At 35.1% G+C, this 24,156-nt stretch overlaps 1 protein-coding gene across 7 annotated transcripts in view; it reads right to left on the bottom strand.

Annotated features, from left to right (window-relative positions):
- Positions 1 to 24,156, bottom strand: part of LOC150095554 (latrophilin Cirl-like) — a 232,380-nt gene that overhangs the window by 101,504 nt on the left and 106,720 nt on the right. For all 7 annotated transcript variants that reach the window (XM_090410733.1, XM_090410737.1, XM_090410739.1 and 4 more), the window contains exons 3-4: positions 11,010 to 11,202; positions 6,463 to 6,569 (exon numbers count right to left, since the gene is read on the bottom strand). In XM_090410733.1, coding sequence (XP_090266859.1) covers positions 6,463 to 6,569; positions 11,010 to 11,202 — 300 coding nt within the window. The remainder of the gene's footprint in view (positions 1 to 6,462; positions 6,570 to 11,009; positions 11,203 to 24,156) is intronic.

Below are 24,156 nucleotides of genomic sequence, written 5' to 3' on the forward strand. Positions count from 1 at the left end.
CTGTGTTTTTAGAAAGGAGATGACAATATACAAATACAACCTAAAATAATGTAATCGTGACCTCCAATATTCTGCCACTGAAAGTGACATCTTCAGGGATATATCATCAATGAGACTAGAGAGAGAGAGAGAGAGAGAGAGAGTGAGAGAGAGAGAGAGAGAGAGAGAGGAGCCTATAGTTCTAAAAAAAAGCCAAATTGGACATGATTAGATGTCTCAACCATTGAGCTAATGGTTCATGATGAATATTTTCTGCCTTTCTAGCACATTGCAATAACTAACATCCACTATATTTTAGAAAAACCAAAGAATAACGATCTACTCTTCCCAGATATCATGTTTAGATATCAACTTGGTGAATTCTTAGCTTCCAATAGCCACAAGAAACTTTCACAGAGGTAAACACATCCAAAAATCACTGTCCCTCAAACAGCAGGACAAACCTTAGCAACTGACAAAAATTATTTATTCTTGATGAATATGTAGACTTTTGAAAATATTAATTCTTTATAGAGGAGCAATATCCCAGAAGAGGAAAGTCACTACTGGTGTGCCTCAAGGGTCTGTTTTAGGGCAACTGATGTTTAACCTGTATGTTAATGATATTGGGGAAGATCTGGATGGGGACAAACTAACTATGAGGAGTAGAGGATGTTGTGGCCTTACAAGAAGTCTTGAATAGATTGAGTGAATGGGCACAAGAGTGGGGATGCCAGTTCGATGTGCAAAATGTAAGGTTTTAAAATTTGGGAAACAAAGATGGGTTGTAGAGTTTACGCTTAGCAGGGATATACTGTTTGAGGTGGAGGAGATGGGAGATCTTGGGGTTGATAGGGATCTAAAATTTAGATGACACATTGCAAAATTGTGAGGGCAACACAGCAAATTCTGGGAATGATGCAGAGGACACTGACTTATAGAGGTGGGGTGATTTTTGTTCCATTGTATAAGGCTCTGATTAGGTCACGCATGGGTGCACATAGGTTTGGTCACTTAATTTTTAAGAGGATGAAGAGTTGTTGGAAAGGGTCCAGAGGTGACTAACTAAGGTAGTTTCTGATTTCTGGAACATTGAGTGATAGGAAATATTGAGAAGATGCAATTTACAGAATCTAGTGGATAGGAGGAGGAAGGGTGATATGATAGAGACGAACAAGTTGGTAAGGGGTTGTTATAGGATCAATGTTGAAGAGGTTTTTCATAGAATAGTGGGAGATCAGGGGAGAACGGGAGGCTATCCCTGGGGGGAGGGGAGTTGTGAGGAGTGGTTTTTTGCATTAGAGTTGTGAATGATCGGAATGGCTTGCCTGAGAGTGTGATGTCTGCAGAGAATCTGAATGTGTTTAAGGTGCAGTATGAGTTGGGTGTATGATAAAAGGACCTCCTAGATGAGTCTTAGGGTAATAATAATAATTATCTTTATTCTTTGATTGGCATCCAAGATATAGATATCAGTCAACAGAATCCACTAATATAGCAATATCAGTATTTCAAAGATTAAAGTAACAGCATACTACAAATTAAAATGCATCAAGTGGGGAGGAGATGAAGAGCATTTGCATCATATGATCCCTTACATGATTACAAGACAGTATCACAATGTCAGTCAGCCTGATTGGCCAAGTGATTAGTGTATCCACTCTTCAGCCAAGAGGCTGCTGGGTTTTTTTTTGGTTTTTTTTTTTATGTGACTACCATTCACAAAAGGTTGAAAATCTATTGCACATCAGCAGTGTGGGTGAGCTAATATAATTTTGTATTTTATTTATTTATTTCATACATAATCTAAAAAACTCACCCTAGAAACCAAACATGAAACTTCAATCCACTACAGGCCTCCAATAAGTGACACGGTGATCTCAACACGCTGGACAAAATTCATCTACCCCCCCCCCAAAGATATCCATGTCCAGTGTGGGATTCGAACAAGCAGTGTGTTCGTTGGTGAATGGGTTAATAACCACTCGGTCAACACATCAAGAGACCTTCCAACCAGCTAACAAATAATGGAACTGCCACTTACTCTGCTCAATTGTAGGAGACTCCAAGTATAGTGATATGCAAAGAACACAGCTGAGGCCATGCAATGGACAGAACAATAGATGCTCTTTGTGGGAGGCATACCTATGATTTTTAACTCCACATTGTAAGCTAACTCTTCACCAATCATCATAAATAATTTTGATAACTCTCTGGATCAAAAAAAAAACTCTCAGAAAACAACCCAAAAAACTAACTTAAAAAAAAAAAAGAAAGAAAATTCTAACAAAAAAAACGCATAAACAACGAAAACCATTCCAAAAAACAGTTCTGTATCCACTTCAACAGTCATGATCTTCATTCAACAATGAATGTGCATCAATACAAACTAAACCCAACTTAGGCTTAGTCAGTATGTAACAGAACCTCAACTTTCCAAACTACATATTATACAATTTCCTTCTGCAAGGGGAGAAACTGCATTTATCAGATCTGACATCCCTTGTTAGAGAGTGATAAACCTTGAATCTTTCTGATCTGCTCTGATTCAAAACTTCCTTGCTCCGTTTAGTTGCATTACTGTCTCTATTGCTCTTCATCATTCTGTATCTTTTCTTCTTATTATTATTATCATCATTATTATTTATCTTTGAAGATGAATTTTTTGCACTCTAAATACCTAAACAATGAGATTGTCTTCTTTAGGATAATTTTAACTTATGGATCTAAAAGTTAGAAATAAAAGGGTTAACTGAAGACTACAGATTAAAAATATGAGAGTTTTGAGGGAAATTACAGGAGTGTATACAGATAACTTCAATGGCAAAATCATCAAAAATTAATACAGTAAGATTTCAATTAATAAAGAATTAATAAAGACAGAGACCACAGGAATAGTTTGTTATAGTGACTTTGTTGTGGTTTGTTATAGTGGATTTTCTTTAGAATTGAGACCATGAGCTTCAGTGACTTGAAAACCTCCATCTTTTCTCTAGAATGGAGTTTCTAGATTACAGGTATCCCTTGCTTAATGCAGTTTTGCTTAACGCAGTTTTAATTATCGCGGCGAAATTAATTGCGGCAAGAGTTTTGATCAACACGCCTTTAAATTTACCATGCAAAATCATGCTCACACCACGAGGCTGCTAGTCTTGTGGTCATCCAAATTCTCTTAATGATCTGTGTAAGAATGTGAAAGTTTTATTTTTCCTACTAAATACGACATCATTGCAACTTTCAAAGCCTATTTTCTTAAAAAGACATTCTCAAAGGCAGTAGAAACAACGAGAGAAAATGTGATTACGCTCCATGAATTTTGGAAAAAATTTAACATTAAACACGCAATTGAGAACATTTGTGACTCGTGGGAGCAAGTGTCTTCTAGTTGCACGAAAACTTTTTGGAAAAATCTTCTGCCAGAATGCGCTAATGACTTAGGTTGTTTTCAAAATCCTGTGAACAACGTGGTCAAAGGAATCATTGCAATTGGTGAAGACCTCGATTTTGATGGTGTTGATGCAGAAGATGTTAAAGAATTATTGGATTCAAATTCAAAAGATTTCAGTGACAACAATCTTCTTGAAATTGAACAACGCACAGATGAAGACAACGAACAAATGGAATGTGAAGATGAGGTTCCAAAGGAAATAACAGTCAAAGACCTGGATGGAATATTTTGCAATTTAGAATCGCTTAAGCAGCAAGCAATGGATATGGATCCAAATGTTAATTGAAGAATGCTTGTTTGCCGAGATCTGGAGAATCATTTGGCTTGTTATCGTAGAATTCATGCTGATAAGAAAAAAACTGAAACTGTTCAAATGACTCTTTATAACTTCTTTTGATTAAAAAAAAATGCAGTAACTAATGTAGATACAAGCATTTATTAAACATTTACTTTGCATTCATTTTTTATCTTTCCTAAAAGAGTATCATATAAAACGAACTATTAGTACAGTAATCGATCAGGGATGAATTGTACTTTTTACCATTGATTATTAGATTTGATTAACGCGATTTTGATATACGCAATAACATCAAGGGATTAATTAACTGCGTTAATCGAGGGATACCTGTACATGATCATTAGCTGGCCACAGTACTAACGCATAATAGGCTTTACCATCCTTGTTGGTATTCACATTATTAAAAAAGAAAGAAGAAAAAAAAAAGAAACTGAATGGCAAGTAAAATGATCCAAAGAAGCACTAACTAGGTAGACTAATGAAGTTTAAAAAAAAAAAAAAAAAAAAAAGTGTAAATCTATAGTACATTAGTGCATGGATAAACTACGGATTTTTTTATAAATGTTATATTTTTGGTATTTTTTAAAATTTATTTTCAAGCATTTGGTAAGATGGTAGTCTCACACTAGACAATGAAATTCATCTTCCATCTAAAGACAACCACAAGAATCCATATCCACAGTGATATTTGAACCAGCAGCTTGTAACTACTCAGCCAACTAGGCCAGTAGAGTTAGTAGTGCCTCAGAAGACTGAAATGTAATATATGACAATACTGGAGATCTAACAAATTAAGTTGAAAGAAAACTGTTGATAGTAAACTAATAAAAAATTAAAAGTTAAATGTGTACTACTATTATCATATCCTTTATATTCCTTGAGGAAGCATAACATGAAATGATTATGATAAAAGAAAAACAAATGCTTTTCAAGTGGGTACTGTGACAGTAATGTAACATTCATCAAGTGATATTTCAATGTCCATAAATAGTGAAATATCTCAATAACTAAAAACTTTATCATAATGACATCATCTGCCCAAAAAAGAGATCGCACTTCAAATCCTTTCTGTGACTAGAAGTTTATTAGTCATTTTCAGGAAGGGCCAAGTCAGCTGGCTCAAACAAAGAAAGATGGTGCAGTCAAACAAACACATTTGCTTATAAACAAACTTACTGTGGACATAGAACTGATCACATTTTAGGTCTACTTAATATGTGAACTACCGTGACCTCTCAGTTATTGAACTTTCTATTGAAAGACCCTTGAATGGGTTAGTATGTCAACTGAATTCTGGTACAGTACCACATAATAACTGTACTTCAGTTATTTATCTGCTCCTCTGATTATCCAAACTGGTAAATTGCTTTCCTGCTGTAGTCAGTTATTTGAGGAATTACTCTATTTCATGTGAAAAGAATTGTTTAGGCAGGTGACTTAACAAGTAGTTAATGATATGATTGCTAAAACTTCAGAGTTACTTTTACAGTGTTAGATATTAAAGTCTGTACACCTGCCTTTTCATTAATGCATGTGATCAATAGTACTAATAAAAGGTTTTGGAAGTTTTTCCACTTGGTTATACTATAAATTAAAGATGCCAAGAAATTATATTCTTGGTTTGATCCTTTATCCAAGTGAAAGCAAACAAAGTTTACACCTGAACCATTTTCAGGACTGGGCAACTCATATATAGAGGCTAATGAACCTCACCTCACTTGCCTTAGTATCCCATAATGCAAAGCACATATCCTTACGGGCATGTATAAAGCTACGTGTTATGGGAGGGATCACTACTCAGACCGGTTTTGACCTTTATTGAGGTCTCATCAGTGGGAGCCAGCCCCAGAAGTGATACCAAGGTTGAAGTAATGCAGAAGTCATATTTCCATATATGAATAGCCAAAAAGTGGCACACTTATTATCAAAATACTCTGGATTAGAGATAGATGTTGGAAGTTTTCCCACTTGGTGGAACCAAGTGAAAAACTCCTGAGGGTTTTTCTTGGCCTGATTTGCTAATTTCTGCTCGTACTACACTTTTGCTCTCCTTATCAAGTGAATCACTCTCCTGGCCTGCTCTTTATACTCTTCATGCAACTGATTATTACCATTATTCATCTTGTGCTGCCTCCAAAAGTGCCTTCAAGATTTCATTTAATCGCCTCATTCATTCATTTTACCTTATTGAGCCTTTTGACCTTTGGAGTAGAGGTTTTTTTTTTTTTAATGTTGTAAATTTTTTCCACTTTTAAATGTGCTGATGATGTTCCTTTTACTTTATCCTGTTTTTTTTTATGTCAATCACCTTGTGTAAACCAACAAATACTGTTAATTTCAAAATCTACAGTAGAAACTTTAAACATAAGTTGAGCATTGTAAGGATTTTATTACTCATAAGACATTCTTATATCATTTAGGTATTATTTAGAGCTTATTTTTTAACCTTAAGAAAACAAGTTCTGTTGTACTAAGTTTAAAAAAGATATTTTTTATGTCTTCTCTTATAAAGGGCCTTTATTACCTGACAATTCTTATATTTAAAGTTCAAATGTACTAGAGTGCATAAAATTATATTGTGCATATGTTTTAAGAAAGTTAAAGGAAAATTATATTAAATTATATTATCTTTCCATTAATTATTTGGTTTATTTCTATTAAACATGTTAACACAGACACAAACACCCATACACATTCTCTTTGAACTCTTTCATATAAATGATATTTTATGCTATACCTGGAACACACTGGTAATGGGCTTCCAAATATTTCAGCGTACTAGGACAAGCATCTCCAAATACAGCACTTGAAGCAAGAAGGCTGCAGTTATTCTTCCTATCACAGCTTTAAACAGAACAAGTATATTTCAGTACAGAATTTGAATTGCAAACTATCTATTTTATGCTCATTATATACAAAAATTGAAATCAGATAGAGATTTTAAAATTCTCTGATGAATCTTATCTACCATTGATTCTAGGTATAGAAAACAAATAGAATCATAAGAAATAGCTTGTTATATGATTTAATGAATAAAGTGCAAATGGTGGTTGAGTTTAAGGAGCATTATGACAGATTTAGTATTGTCTAGTGTCAGCCTCCTGTGATGAGTCTAATGACTCCACAGAAGCCCAGGAAAATAATAATAAAATGGATGGGCCACTCTCATAAATTTCAATTACTGGAAAATGAGTTTTTATGCTTTTATGCAAATTACTGGGGAATTTCAGAGAAAGCTTTACCTACTCTAAGGAAATTTAAAAATGAGTGATCAAACACTTTCACAGGAACTTTAGTTGCAACATGATTTCAGTTATACAAAAACAAGGTTAAAAATTCAATGATGTTAATAAGTAATCATACAAATTTAATGAAAATCGTTTCAGTGACAAAATGATAAAATCGTATGTTGTACAATACTAGTAAATGGGAATGCTTAGTTCTAACATTATAAATAAAATCTAAATAAAACAAAAACATTATGAAGATATTATGGTTTGGGGGGGGGGGGGGGAGAAGTGAAAGCTAGTTCTGAAGAGTACTGTGAGAGAAACCGTAGTCATGTTGCTTCTTTCTAGAAATGATCACACAAACAAATAATGAGTAGAAGCAACACTATAGATTAACCGATCTATGATGCACCATTCCTGGAAATGTTTTCCACAGTCTTCACAGTGGCTGAACTCAACAATAACCATTCATGAAAAAGGATAGATAAGAAGAATGACAAGGAATAAGGACTAAGAACTTACATAACCTTCAAAGTGAATAAGTGGAAATCCCTGACCAAGTAGAATTGATTTCCTTCCTCTATGCAGCAAGTAAAAGGAAGAAGTATGGAAGGACACTGTGGCGATAAAGTGACAATAGCAGAGGATGTAATGAAATTATTTAATGGGCACTTTCTCAGCATATATCATACTGGAGAGAATTATATACTCAGTGCGGAAAAAGAGGTTGTTATGGATAAATATAGAATAACAGGCGTTAACCAGATTCAGAGGACATGAAACTATAAGCCAAGAAAGGCTACTATAAGAGGAGAGTGCCCAGTCTGGCCAAAGGAAGTCCTAAGAAGTTTACAGAAGGATTACACTAGAGGGTTGTGACAAAGTATCTACTACAGAAGACATAGACAAATTATTTAATGCTTAAAAGACATCTGTGGTTAAATGACTAAAATGCATAGTGTAATTGTATTTCGTACTGATGTGAATAATGCTAAGTCAAGAACACAGTAAAAGTACTAGAGCAATAAGAAGTAAATGAACAAGGATGCATATATGAGGTATTACATATGTAAGATACTAAGGATACAGTTAAAATAATTGGACTATAAAAAAAAAAAAGATGATATAACACCATGTGTTTTTAGGGGATGTGCTTTTGACCTAGTTTAACAAGTCTCAAATGGTACTAAAGGAGTGAAAGGAAGGTAAACAGTAGCATCATTGCACAAAACTGGTATTAAGATAGATGTTCTAATTATAGACCACAGCATAGGGTTGATAAATATAGAATTCTCTGCAATCAGCATGGATTTGTCCTGGACATGGGAAACTAATTACCGTATTTTATACACGGGGAGTAACCGGTTGAGAGACCCACGGTTGCCGTGGCGAAACTGCCAGTACCTTGTCTCCGTGAACAGGCTTCTGCCAATCACTACCCTTTGTTAACTCTGTCGATTGACGTCATTAACGGCTGATTCTGAATAACCAATCAGAACTCTGAAAGCATTCATACGTCTGCAACTCAATGGCAGGGTAAGTTAATGCATTAACAATATTTTGAGTACTAGCCCATAAAAATGTCTGAAAATAAAAAATGATTGTCGTATTCCTCAAAATTCAAGTTAAAAGTCATCAACCAATTTAAATAATCAATATTTAAAAAAATATCAAATGTGTTCTGTTTTATGTTTAAAATATTGATTTCTTAATTTTGGGTTTGAAAAAGTAAGGTTGTCTTATACATGGAAAAATACGGTATATGGTATTTTTGGACTTTGCAGACGCATTTGACAAACTTCCAAATAATAAATTGGTGTAAAAGCTGAGTAAGTCTGGATGGATAATAACCAGATGGACAAGAGATTCGTTGTCTGAATAATACCAGCAAGTTACGTAAGGGGGATGACAGCATAGGGATCCCAGATACATTGAAAAAAAATACGGGACACTCATGACTGAGGGTGAAAGTTTAGTATGTGCATCCATCACATATGCCAGTCTTACAAAATGATTCTAACTTGCCAAGTGTGTGCGTGGTAAGGTTTACTATGCACACACTTTACTAAGTATAAATAAACAAACAGTAAATCCAATTGTTAGGCTGCATATTTTCATTAAGCCACTTTAAGTTGCTTTCAAATGTTTTTTTACTATTATAGATACAAAATAGATTGTTAATACAGTAATGCTCTTCTCACCTGACAATATTCTTATTAATCAATCAGTCTTGCTCACTCTTACAATACTTTTCTGAAGAATGAATTTCACTTAACAATTGTTTGTTTTAAGAATCATGTCATGAAAAGCTACATAATCCTCACTGAAGAATGATTTTACAATAAGCATTGATTTTACAGTTTTTACAGACAATTTGTTTTTCTCATCAGTCCACAGTGCATTCATGCAAGAAAATAATCTTTTGACACACTCATTTGTTCCAGGGATACACATAGCAAACTCCACTACTTTCTTTAAATTTGATAGTTCTCCTTCAACATTTTTTAAGAGATCCAGACTTCATCTAAATGTTTGGATTTCAACATGTCCTTCACTTCACTATCTTCTTTGGACTACAGAGCTGTTTTCACTATCATTACTTTCATTACACAGAAGCGGACCGTTCCGTGCTATTTAAAGCTGAGCCAATATCACAGCACACGACAAAATGTCAATGCACATGCGCACTGTTCTAATGAACTTATCATTGTTGAAGTGTTGCCATCACTCGCCTTGAGAAAATAACAACGCACCTACAGTTCCCTATAATGACGGAGAGCGATGTTTGTAATAGAATAGAAATTGTAACTTATCGATTTTGTTATTCAGTCTTGAACTCTAAAATACAGGACAAAAAGCTGTCCCAAAGAATTTTCTCAGGACAACGGGACGCATTAGCCAAAAATGGGATGATCCCATATTTTACGGGACATCTGGGATCCCTATGACAGCATCCCATAAAAAGGAAGTTCATCAATAATATGAAACAGGATTCTATTATTGGGCAGCTAATGTTGAAGCTATTTGTTAATGAAATTTCATGCATATTAACAGGGAATACTCAGTTGTTTGCTGATTATGATGAAATGATGAGAATTATAAGGAGTGATACTCATGTCAAGCCCTTTCAGGAAGATTTAAATATACTTAATTTGGACAAATGGATGGTGAATGCAAGGTATTGCACAATGTAACAGTATACAGGTATGTACTGTATTTGTGAAGATGTTTTGGAGGATAAAAATAAAATTCAAGATCTGACAGAGATGGCTAGCCTGAAGTTTAAAGAGCACACTGCAAGAGTTGAAAATGATACTTAGTACAATGCTGCTGGGAGAAGAAAAATCAAGAAAATATAAGGAGATGGATGTACTCTGTACAAAAAAGGTGCTTATGAGAAAAGGTTGAGGAAATATAAATTGCAGAGTTAAGGATAATAAATGTTAACAGAGTCAGGATAAATGTCAAGTCAATATATCAGTAGACTAAAGTTGGTATTGTGATTTTACCAAATTAACATGGAAGAATTTAAACACAACAGAAATAGAGAGAGTAATAGCAAGAGGACATCCCTTGCATAAAATGTTGATCATGCATATTGACAATGGATGGGTTCAGGCAGTAATTCATTTTAGAGGGTTAAACTGCAAGCTTCCTTATAGTAGTTCAATGGCATCTATAGTAACATGTCCAGAAAAAAGGTATTGTGGAGATTGATACTGTTTCAAATTAGGTGTTTGGATCAGCACTTGATGTGCATGCATTGTTCTTCAAAATGTAAAATAAAATTTGCAGTGCACTGTAAGAAACTTTATTTCATTAGTTTCATTGATGTACCCTACTAGAGTGAAGTTGGTGATGGAACATATCCACATGAATTTTATTGTGTTACAGAAAATCCAGAAACTTTTGATCACCCTATACAGTATTCTGTTTTAGTAAATTTACTTAAAATTCTTAAATCACATATATTGTGAAGATTTTCTGATTACTTTCCAAAGATACTTTGATAACTTGCAGTTAAGTATTACATTAGTTTCCAATAAAAACTTACCTTTGCTGCATTACTCGAAAGGAGCGATGAGACATACAATCTACACTCCAGTCTAGAACACCATGTTCATTACAAATGCTGATACTGAATCGTCCATAGTTAGCTCGAATTAAATGAATGAGATGACCCTCATCACAAAATATGTTTAATGTTTTTCCTTCACATTCATAAGCTGTTCGATACAGTGGTCGAACTGTGGAAGAAAATTCATAATGTTAAAAGGTAAAAAAAATAATAATTTATTGATTATTGCAAGATAGGAACAGTTTTTATTCTTTGGTTGTTGCAAGTTACATTTATAATTATCATTATTATTATCGTCATCATCAGATCTCCACGGAGTCAAAAGACTCCTCATGGGAGTTCCCACTCTCATATATTCTTGTAGAGAGGCTTATATGCTGGTTACACATGATAACTAATAATTAAGGAATTGACAGCGTACACTAGAAATATAAATTAAATAAACTTTAATAAATACTTTCCGATATTTCGGCAAACGTCATGTTGCCATCTTCTTTGGAACTTAATACAAAGACAAGTGTACGCAAGTACTACATAACAGCAAATGAGAACAGAAGCTAGGAAACTAACGTTTTCCTAAAGTCCTGATGGTGCCCCCTGGCAGGCTATATTGGTAGTTCTTGGCCTTTGGGCTGAAGTTCTTCTGATAAATGTTTCCCAAATTTAGGGCAGTTTCATGCATCCAAATTTGTTGAAGTTTCGCATGTTCCTAAGGGCTGAGGCTGATTCCATGAATAGTCTTTCATATTTGAACTTGCTGCGGTGTATTACTGTGGCTTTCTTCCATCTTATTCTGTGGTGAGTATCCAGAGCATGGTCTGCAAGCCCAGAGTGGCTGTACTGGTGAAATCGGATGTAATCCTTGTGTTCTGAGATTTCGATATTTGCTGTCCTGCCTGTTTGGCCAAAGTAGGATGATTTACAGCTGCAAGGGACCTGGTATAAATCAGGTAGGTCTAGGGGAAGTGGTTGGTCTTTAGTGGAGCAGATAAGGGATGCCAATTTTCTATATGGTCTATAACAAGTGGTCAAGTCATACTTTTTAAAGATTTTGTTGATTTTTTCTGAGGTGCCTCGGATGTAGGGAATGGTGATGTATTTAGAGAAGTGGGGGGGGGAGTTGGGTTGTGGATAACTGGTTTAAGTATTTTTGGGATTCTTTTGGGGGGGTAGCCATTGGCTGAGAAAGTGTCACAGATGTGATTTAGTTCAGTGGTTAGGGCTTGATCATTTGAACTGATTATTTTTGCCCTGTTGAATAGTGTCTTAATAACTCCATATTGTTGTGAGGGGGGGGGGTGATGGGATTGTTGGTGAATGTATCTGCCTGTATGGGTGGGTTTTCTATAAACTGAGAAAACCAAGGTTCCATCAGGTTGGCAGGTGACTAGTGTGTCTAGGAAGGGGGAGGTTATTGTTTTCCTCTTTTTCCAGGGTGAACTTGATTCTAGGGTGTTGGTTGTTTAAGTGTATTAGGAAGGAGAGGAGTGAATCCGGGCCATGTGGCCAAATAGCAAACACATCATCAATGTAGCGAAGCCATATGGTAGTATTTTGTGGGGCTGAGCTTAAGGCTTTCTCTTCAAAAGTCTCCATAAAGAAGTTGGCCAAGGGTGGGGAAAGTGGTGAACCCATGGCTGTCCCCTCTATCTGTTTGTAGAATTTTTCCTGCCAAACGAAATAGCCTGAGTTCATTGTAAACTGAAATAGGGCTGAGATATCGGGAGGAAATTTAGCTTGGATTAGCTCTAAGGTTTCTTTGAGGGGGACATTCGTGAATAAGGAGGAGACATCAAAACTGATTATTATGTTGGAGTGTAAGGTTTTCTATACTGGCTTTGAAGTGGGCTGAATTTTTTTATGTGTGATGGTGTGTTGCCAGTATAGTGTGAGAGTGCTTTGGCTAAATGCTTGGCTAGTTTGTACGTGGGGGAATCAATGCCATCCACTATGGGATGTAATGGCACATTTTCTTTATGTATTTTTGGGAGCCCATATATGCGGGGGGGGGGGGTCTAGAGTTATATGGTTTTAGTCTGTTGGTAATCTCCACAGGCCAAGAAGTGACCTTCTTAAGGAGCCTATGGAGTTTTCTAATTTGAGAGTTGGTGGGATTGTATTCAATAGGGAGATAAGTGGCTCAATCTAATAGTAAAGTCTTAAGCTTACCTGTGTAGTCATTAAGATTGAGTACCACAGTGGCGTTCCCCTTATCCGCTTTGGTGATCACTGTTTCTTTGTTTTTCTTCAATTCTTGTAGTGACTTGTATTCACTAATGGATATGTTGGTTTTTGGAGGTTTTGCTTTTGTGAGAACACAGGCTACATCCAATCTAATATCGTTGGCGATGTGGTTTGGAAGGTGGCGAATCCCGCGTTCAATTTGGATCATTAATTCCTCAGCCGGTAATTTCTTAGGAGCAATGGTGAAGTTGTGACTACATGACAGAGCGTTGAGTGCTTCAGACTTCAAGATAACTGAAGAAAGGTTAACTACAGTGTTGGTTTGTAGTTTAGGTTTGGACGCCAAGTTCTTTATTAATTTATCTCGATAAATTAATATATACAGTCTGGCATAATACTCATGAGATAGAATTTTGGCATTATAACATGTAAGTATTATAGCAGATGCCAATATAAAAGAATGATAATCTGTAGGTATATGAAACATGGATGCATGCACACATAAAATGATCAGTTTAATTATTATACCATAAAACCTGAAGATGAGTTTAAAATGTATAATTTATATTGTATTATCTATTGCAATATGAAACAGAGTTACAATAACTATTCCACAGAATACTGCACTAATTCATTATGTTCACTATACTGTTGGGGTGGCAAATGAAATTTTATTAAAAAAATGTTACACAGTACAGTGTCACAAAAGAGAACTGCAGTTGCAATAGGGAGGTAAGTTCTCAATTTCAAGCTCAAAAATACAGTAAGTCCAAAATTTGGATGGATCCAACCACATTTTCATTACTATGCACAAATCGGACTGCTAGGATTTTGGGAAGATGAGGAAAGAGAGGAGAAAGTTCAGTAGCAAGAAATATGTCAGGAATATAATATGTAGGCTATGACAACAGATTACAGTAATATCCATGAAAGATGGTTAATTGTGCTGTGGCTGAGGCTTAGAATATTATTATTATTATTACCACCCCAAGACCTCATGGAGTCAAAGACTCATCTGAGAGGTCCTTTTATCACACACACAGCTCATCATACCGTGTTTTAAACACATTCAAACTTTTTGCAGACACCACATTCTCAGGCAAGGCATTCCAATTATTCACAACTCTGCATGAAAAAAACCTGCCTCTCACTCCCCTACTCACACCCTCTTTATACAGTTTCCAGGGATGACCTCTGGTTCTCCCCTGATCTCCCACTATTCTCTGTAAAACTTCTCCAGCATTGATCCTATAACAACCCCTTACCAACTTGTAGGTCTCTATCATATCTCCCCTCTTCCTCCTGTCCACCAGACTGCAAATTACATCTTCTCAATCTTTCCTCATACTTGACATTCCAGAGGTCAGAAACTACCTTAGTCAGTCTCCTTTGGACCCTTTCCAACATCTCTTCATCCTTCTAAAAACCTGGTGACCAAATCTGGGCACAATAGTCCATGTGTGGCCTTATCAAAGCCTTATACAACAGAACAAGAATCTCCCTACTTCTACACGTCAGTGTCCTCCGCATCATTCCCAGAAGCCTTTGTGTTGTCTTCACAATTTTGGCAATGTGTCCTCTAAATTTTAGATCCTTATCCACTATCACTCCCAGATCTATTTCCTCTACTTCCAACAATATATTCTCACCAAGCAGAAATTCTGCATCCCATCTTTGTTTTCCAAATTTTAAAACCTTACATTTTGCAACATTGAGTTCACATTCCCAATTCCGTGCCCAATCACCCAATCTATTCAAATCTTCCTGTAAGGCCACAACATCTTCACTACACTTCATGGTTCGTCCCAACTTTGCATCATCTGCAAACAACTGAATATCTCCATCCAAATCTTCACCTATATCATTAATATACAAATTAAACAGTAATGGACCTAAAACAGACCCCTGAGGCACTCTACTAGTGACTTTCCTTTTCCTGGATATCTCTCCCCCATACACAACTTGTTGATACCTATCAAATAGCCAGTCTCCAATCCAATGCACCAATCTAATATCCAACCCCATCTGCTCTAGTTTGACTGTCAACCTATCATGAGGTACTCTATCAAAAGCCTTTGCGAAATCTGTGTATCCTTTTCCTCTGTCCAAGGAAGCAGTCACTTTATTGTAATAAGTAAGTAGATTACTAAAACATGACCTCCCTTTAGCAAATCCATGCTGTCCATCAAAGATAATACCATTGTTATCAACCCAACTCTGGATCCTAGTTCTCACAAGCTTCTCCAACAACTTAACCACAATACCTGACACACAGATAGGCCTATAGTTTGATGCTTGAGTTCAATCACCTCCTTTATGAAGTGGCACAATCTTGCCTCCTTCCACTCCTTAGGAACTTGACCAAGTGCAAGACTCATATTAAAAAAATACGTCAAGGCAGGTGTCAACTCCCTAACACATTCTTTCAGAATATGTGGTGATATATTATCAAGTCCCACAGCCTTATTAACATCTAGTTTACTCAACTCCTCATACACCTCTTGTTCACCTACAGTCAGTCTCTCCTCCCCATCATCAACTGCTCTCAATCCCTCCATGAAGTCACATTCACAAGATTGAAAGATCTTTATGAAGATTTTTCAATCTTGTGAATGTGACTTCATGGGCAGTTAAGTGGAGATACTTAACTGTTCATTAAGTTTCTGCATCAGCTGTCTTTATACCATTTTCTCCAATCAATGTCATCCTTCCATAATTATTCTTTCTTTTGCTGGCTACATTATTATTATTACCCCAAGACCTCGTGGAGTCAAAGACTCGTCTGGGAAGTCAAAGACTCATCCCAGATGAGTCTTTGACTTCCCAGATACATATCGAAAGAATTCCTTAGGATTATTTTTGGCTTCATTAGTCAACTGCTGTTCATACCTCTCTTTAGCTACCCTCACCAAATATTGGTGAAAGGATCTTATATGACAGATGTAATGTAGATTTTTGCATAACATAAGGGAAAAGAGGAAAGAAGAGGAAAATCTGAAAGTAGTAAGCAGAATGATATGCATTTCCACAGAGAGAAATAGAGGGAGCACAGGAGGGAGTGTGTTTGATTAATGTATTTAAGATGTACAATATGCACTATTTGATCTACACTGCCTTCCAAGGATAACAATAATAATAACCAGGGGAAAAAGTATCCCATGCCAGACCCTGTTTGTTTGTCTAGTTACACATCACACAACCTTTTCTCATAAAATCAGAAAATGGATTGGTGCAATACAGTGACACTTTGTTTTATTTGGAATATATTCAGTTTGTATTCACAAATGCCACATTAAATACCTCCACTATGGGAAAACAGGCCTGTCAGACCACATACTCTAAACATGCCACAGAATCAAATGGAAGGGCACCAAGTCCCAACACCGCACGAAAACCTGTTTTGAAAGTAAATTCAAAGAAGCCTGTGAAATGCTGAAACATCATCCAAATCTGAACAAGAATGATGAATTAATTATTCCAAGAATGTGGAGGACCCATCTTCAACCCGTATAGCATCCAGAACAACCCCAACAGAAGAAAATCTTAATATGAGAGGACTTTAGAATTGTTTAACATAGTTTTCTTTTCCACCAGAGGTCAGGCTAGGATAAATGATTAACAAACATTTAGATTCATCTTACTTTTGTGTATTGTAGTGTAGTGTAGTGTCATGTAGCTTGTATCCTGTACATATGTATGTTTTACTGATGATGACCTCAATACAGAGGTCGAAACGTCGAATGTTACTTTCTTAATAATAAGTAATTATTCTAACACGTGTGCTATGTCTCCATAAATTCTTCACATAGATATTGTATTGATGTGTATATATAAAGTTAATATTTGTCAAATTAAAATTTACAGCCAAATTTAGAACGGTCTAAATAATGGATGGACACATGCAATTACAGCTCACAACTACATGAATCTCTTTACTTTTTAATGTCACACTACTGGGGATGGAGGTATCTAGAATAATGTTATGCCATGAAGAAAATTTTGAATTTTTCTCTCTAAGAAATACAGCAACTCGGATATCTTAAATTTTAAAAATCCTGTAAACACAGTTTTCACAAACATCACTGTTCAGAAGACTGTGGCATAATAATGGCGCTTTAGAATTATAAAGAATCTGGGTAACAGAAGGAGCTTAGTGAGATTAGCGAAAGTGTTAAGTAGCCTTACAAAAGCTTTAAAACACCATCTAAAAATTATAGCTACATCATTGACCTTAATAGCACACAACAGAGGGATGACAAAAGAAACTCAAGGAAAAGAACTGTTGATGTGACAATCTAAAGTCTTAAAGTATTCATTTACTTAGTCTTAAAAAAAAAAAAAAATAGCTACAATATCACTGAGTAAAAATAAAAGGAGTCCTATTTTCACTTTCAAACTTCTGAGTACTGACAGAGAAAGGGTTGAATGTTAGTTTTTCTAATTCATGATGATAATAAATAAATGAAGGTGCTTACTCATCAGTTTTCCAGTTTTGTGGAAGGAAAAGCCTGAAAAGAGACCAGCTAACTAGACACATTCTGTTGAAAATTTCATTTTAAGATTCTCTATGTCAATACCAGATTCAAACCTAAGCCTTTTCTATTGGAAGGGCAGCATGTTGTATCAGAATTATAGGTTTCATTATTAACTTGAAATAATGTCATACACAAGAAGAGATAGTCTTAAAAATGGCATTTTGTGATGAGTATCATCAATCTAGAACAGTGATGCCTCAAAATGGCGTTAATGCACTTTGATAACAAGATTTGGAATTTATCAGATTAGAAACAGTCCCTCTGTACATTTTAGATGTATGGAAGAACTATTTCTAATATCAAAAAATTAAAAAAAAAATTATAAAATTACTAAAATAATAACAGAATCCAATAAATTTCTATTTTTAAATAAAAATAGAAATTAGAAAAATAAAAAGTAAATGTATCTAGTTATTTTAAAAGTTGAAAGCTTCATGTACGTATGTAAAACATTAAAAAAAAAAACTAATAAGGTTTGGCATGGAGAGTTGATGCTCCAGGTTGGTAAAACAGGATGGTTCAAAAAGCCCCCCCCCCCGCCAAAAAAAAGTAACACCTTAGGTTGATCCACCTAAAAAACTAGCAACAGAATTTCTTCAAGAAACACAGGGTTTTCCATAATGAATACAAGCAAACTGCCACAGAATTCGCATAATTTACAGGCAAATAATACTACTGTTGGGCGTTGAGTGTAGATAAAAAATTAACTAGTAGAGGCGGGGATGTGTGGAATGTAATGTCCTCTTGCTATGAGTACTGGGAATCTTTGGAAGTATCACTTAATAATTCCGATCGGTTTATTTCCAAATGGATTTTTCTTTCCCGCTTTCATATCCTCTCTCTCTCTTTTACCACATCTTATTTAATATTTAATATATTTTGTCTATATACAGAACAAATAAATGAAATGTATTATTACATTTTATAAAATTTGGTATATTTTGAACATTCCAATTAGGTATATTCGCTCATCAATCATCTAATAAATCGGTTGTAATTTTAATTTATCATCTCATTTATATCTATTACACTAAAATTATGATTAGAGAAATGAAACTATAACGTAACACATAAGATGGTCACTATATTACATCATTTGTGGAAACTGCTTTGTTTGTGACCACAGGGCATTTCTTTGTAAATGTCAATCAGTGTACTTACTGTTCCCATCACTACTGCCACCCCCCGCGCAATCCTGACAGTTACGAAAACGTGAAGTACACTTCAACTAAGTGTGCTAGCCATAAAAATAGAATGTCACGAAAACACATCGCTTTATCTTGGTCCCAACCCTCCCACCCCTATAGGGCATCCACAAAGCGCACTCAGCTCTTGGCGGTCCCGTAAAAGATCCATGTACGCTTTATCCACAGCGGTCGCCATTACTCAACCATTATTTCGGAACTCAGGAGGGTGCAACGAGACAACAGATCGCCCCTGGGACTGTCAGCCGGCTTTTACTACGTCGGCAGCAGGTCAACGTGCAAATCCGGTCTTTTATTCAAGAGCCGTTGTCGGCAGCACCTAGTATAGCAGCAATCGACTCCATTCCGTAAAAAATTGAAGTTGAAAGAATGCTTACCTTCTTCTGTCATTTTCCCCTTAGGGAAGAAAATGACAGACGTTTATTTTTATATTATCTTTAATAAACGAAATTTTTATTTCAACGAAAATAATGAAAACGTGAGTTATATTTTTTTTAATTTATTTTTGTTTTCAGTAAATGTTTTCGAACTCACCGATTTCAATGGAGTGGGTTAATAAAATTACTGAAGCACATTTCTGACAGCAGGGGGTGCCTCACGAACACAAATGTGGGGGGTACTTTTTTTTTAGTCGAGATTCGCCAAAAAGGTGTTTCTTGATCCAGTTTGATTTAACTAAAATTTGTTATCTGAATATCTTTAGGTGAAAAACAATATTTTCTCTACCTCAATATACTGTATAATAAAACAGTCGAATTTGTTTAATCAACGGATGTGAAGTAATGCTTGTCAAATAATAAGTTAGGCATAAAGACTAAATAGGCGGGCTATATGCAGCTCATTGAAAAGATATCCACCAATATCTCCAAAGGCTCTGGCTTCCTGTCCTATATACGTCACGTATTGTATAATAAGTTCGGACCAGCTCTTAACTAGCAAGTCCGTTATGTGAGTAATGAGAAAAATAGAAATCAAACAGAAATTCTCTGAAATTAACTTTGACCTGGAAGGGAGAGAAGCACAAGAAACTACGCAGGCGCTTAGACTAATGTTTCAGCACTTTACGCGAGCTGAAGCTCCAACATATGAAGCAATAATACTTGTATTGCTGCTAATTTACAGCATTTAATTTAAAATTATAACTGCTGTGATAATCAGCAAGTATACTATGATTTATAAAAACGTAATGGCTTATTCAATACTGCATGCATTATTTCATATGTCTATATTCATAGGTTCGATGTCATTTAATAAGTAGCAATTATACTAACGTTATTTTTATGTGTTTAAATTAGTTAGGTCTGAAAGAGTTCTTTCGGTTCTGTTTGGAAAATAAAAGGGAGATTTTATTTTAAAATAATTATAAATTGCAATTAATAGTATATATATTGTAGATCTATAGTAATTTGTACCATAGGTGCACTAATGATTTCTACTATTTTATATATTTTTTTATTAATTTTTATATGGCCCGTAAACCTTGTAGAGACTAAACATGCAAGTATAAATTTCCATGATTCACCAGTTATGTGCACACAATGACATAACACTGAATCGCGATCACTAGCCTTGATTTATTAGATTACCTTTTGCATCGTAACGACATGTACCATCCATACAAAAATCCATAAAACGCAGGGCAAAACAACAGATAACGAAAGCAAACAGGGTAACTGCAACCCATCCAGGCACATCCTGAAATCAGATGAGTCCCAGAGATCAAATAATACAAGAGAAATCTGAAAATCACTAATTGGAAATTGTTTTCTATGTGCTCCCAAACTTCACTGGAAATATGGTACATGTATTTCCAGAAGTGAAAACTATTAATTCCAGATACCGCCTACCATATGCTACAGGGTTTAGTAGTCCTAACAAAAAAACATTGGTCATTGTTACATTTCAAAACAAATCTTAAAGTAACAACTATAGTTTGTTTTGCAGATAAAGGTAATTCAGATAAAGGTAATTACAGATAGTTATACCTTGTACATGCATACCATTGCTGGGTAGAAGGATGGAAAGTATAAGGAAAACTACTGATTTGGATGATCTGTACAAATGAAACACATACATCAGATAATCAAGATGTCTGTTCCAATATGAAAAAAATATTTAATGAAAATCGGTGACCACACCAACAGACTGAAAACATTACTATCATTCATTCCCCTCCGTCTTCTCGTAAATATATTAGTTGATAAGAGCAGTAGGATATCTGATTTTGGTTACGCTTGTCACTATTCTAATAAATTGACATTGTTATACCAATCGGAGTAGTCTTAACTCTCTCACCATATTCTTTATATAATTTTTGTATTTGTGTGCTAGTTCGCTGCTTTATCAATGGATTTCAATCCGATTTTTTTTCGTATGAGTTTATAATATTTATATAATTTGTTAATCAATGAACTTTATAAGAAATTTCATGTCTGTCAACAACAGAAATCCATCCTTACAGTAACTATTATTGAAGTTTCGTTTTTTTTTAACGTAACCAAAAAACGTGTATTTATTTTTTAAAAAAATAAGACCATCTGAAAGTTGTATTTAAGAGTATTTATTTGAATGAGAACTATTGGTCTTCAAATGTCAATTAAGCAGTTTTTTTTCACCTACTGCGTAATGTTTGCACATCAAGTGATTCAACAGCTTAGCGCTGATTTTTTCCTTTCGGGGAAAGTTGGGCTCACGTCAGTGGACAAACGAAACCTTACCCCCCCCCTTAATGAGATAAGGCGTACCATGACTAATCCACTGATCGCGTAGCTTCTTACTGAAAAAAAAAAAAAAATTACTTTCTGGTAGCATATATGGAGGCACGCCATCTTGTTGTAACAAACATATTCCTGAAGTCTCCAGGTTGTAATAGTACGATTTTTTTCTTCAGAAAAAAAAAAAACGGAAAAGGGGGAAATAGGCCTCATATCCTGTTTATATGCGCAGAAAAATGCATACCTTTTTTGCTTTATCACTGACGTATCGTTCGTGTTGTTCTCAGACTCAGATCCTCGCATTATGTCAATTAGCCATTCCCGAAACATGAAAGCTCATCTGGATTTACAAAACGAGAAGGGCTGCCTACAATTGAATTTGCTGAGAGAAAATGAGAGAAAATGCTGGTCTAATGGTCAACTCTCGCAGATGTATTAGGAACTTTAGAAATTACTGTTTTAATAGTGTAGATTCACTTTTGTAAGTCTTTCGGTTTGGCTGATGATTTGGTGTTTATAGCTAAGTCAAAAATAGAATTTCAAAATATGATTGAAATACTAATCAAAATGAGCTGAAATTACGGCTTAGTGTTAAATACAGCTAGAGTACCAACAGGATTCTACTAAAATGTGAAGGCTTGCTTATAATTATTTAGGAATAATGATCACAATGATTACAGAAGATCGGAACACAGTTATGGAAATAAAATCAACAATGGCCAAAGAAAAAGAAGCATTTTGGAAGAACAAATTATTAATGACCTCCAGAATAAATAAACACAACAAAATAAGAATAATAAAATCCTATGTACCGTCCATGTTTGAATTACAGAAGTGGGACATTGACATATACAAAATCAATGATCAGGAAATTGCAGGTCCTTCAGGTATGGTACTATAGGAGAGCACTGAAGATTTCTTGGAAGGATAAACTAATTAAGAGGTATTCAAGTTAATGGGAACCGAAAGAGCACTCGTAGAAGATCTTATAAAGAGAAAGTGCAAGATGGCAGGACACATATTAAGAGGATCAGCAGAGATAATATCTCTGGAAATGCTGGAGGAAAACATCTTATGGTAGAGCAAGAATTTCTTGGGTTTAGGATTTAAAGAAATGGATGGGTAAGAATGGCTATTACGGGATTAAAAGGATTGCAGAGGAAGGACAGTGGTGTACCACGATTACTAACCTCCAAACTGGAGAAACTACTTAAGAAGTCTTTCAGTTTATTTATGCGATATTACACATTCCTTTAATCATCATTTTCCCTCTCTCGTATTCAAGAAACGCAATGTTACATTCTTAGAAGTTTGGACTAGACTACTTGACTAATCTTCTACATTGAAATAGCGGATTATTCTTATTAGCATTCACAAATAATCTAAATGCACATGATTCATTTAATCATCTAAATCATCCAATTAATCATATTTTCTCGTAGACCTATACAGTTTGTGCCAGCGTTCTTAAACTTTTATTAATTATCCTGGTCAGTTCAATTACGAAATTGGCTCTCCATGGGAAAATCTCGGAACTAAGCTTAATTATAAACTTTTAATGAATTAAACAAATTTCATCTGATGTAAAGTTGCACTTCTCAGCTATGCAGCTTAACATTAATTCTGTCCTACATTTAAAAAATAAAGAAATAGAATAAAATAAATAATCTGAGAAAGCTCGCATCAGAAAATCGCAAAGTAGATAATGAATATTTCATATTTAAAATGGCTAAAAAACCATTTAGTCAAATTTTAGACTTCATGTCATAAAAGCTGATTATGATCTCATATGCTATTGACTATTTGGAGTTAAGTCCTGGCCGATTTCTGTGTGTCTTATATAAGAAACCCAAATTTCTGGGAGGAGAAACTCTGCCTCCTGAACCGCACTATTTCCTAGATACTCGTAAAAACTTTGACTAGACTTTTTTTTTTTTTAAAGGAGAACTCTTCACGCTCTTTTCTAACATTACTTTCCTATCCTCGAATCACCATACACGAAATATACTAAAGTTTTTCAAGCAAAATCAGACTTCCCAAGTTCATTAAAAAAAAAAAGAGTTAAAAGCTTCCATACATATATATAGCAGCGATGTTGCAGGAATACTTTCCACTGCCCTTTTCAATCAGTAGCGCAAAGCAGCAGGTTATGAGAGATAGCTCAGAAGCCTAGCATGCTTCTCTCTTTACCATGAGTAACAGTTACAACTGTGTGCACGGAATATGTAACGGAGAAGAAGAAGAAGGAATTAGATTTTTCCAAGCTAATCATCCCCGATTAAAAAAGGGCTGCACTGTTGTTTTGTTATATTGCGTCTTAAAATACTCTTGTTTACAGTCGCGCTTTAATCAAAAACTTAATGCGAAACGATTCAGTCTGTAGAATGCGAATCAGTCACTTGAAGGATTTGAGTAGCACTGTTACGTAATGCATTCCATGTTCTTGTTTATGTTGACAGGTCAAACTTTAATTAACTGTAAAATA

Source organism: Typopeltis vanoorti, chromosome 20, assembly GCF_054136105.1.
Source record: "Typopeltis vanoorti isolate ZY-2024b chromosome 20, IOZ_Tvanoo_1.0, whole genome shotgun sequence".
Taxonomy (NCBI): domain Eukaryota; kingdom Metazoa; phylum Arthropoda; class Arachnida; order Uropygi; family Thelyphonidae; genus Typopeltis; species Typopeltis vanoorti.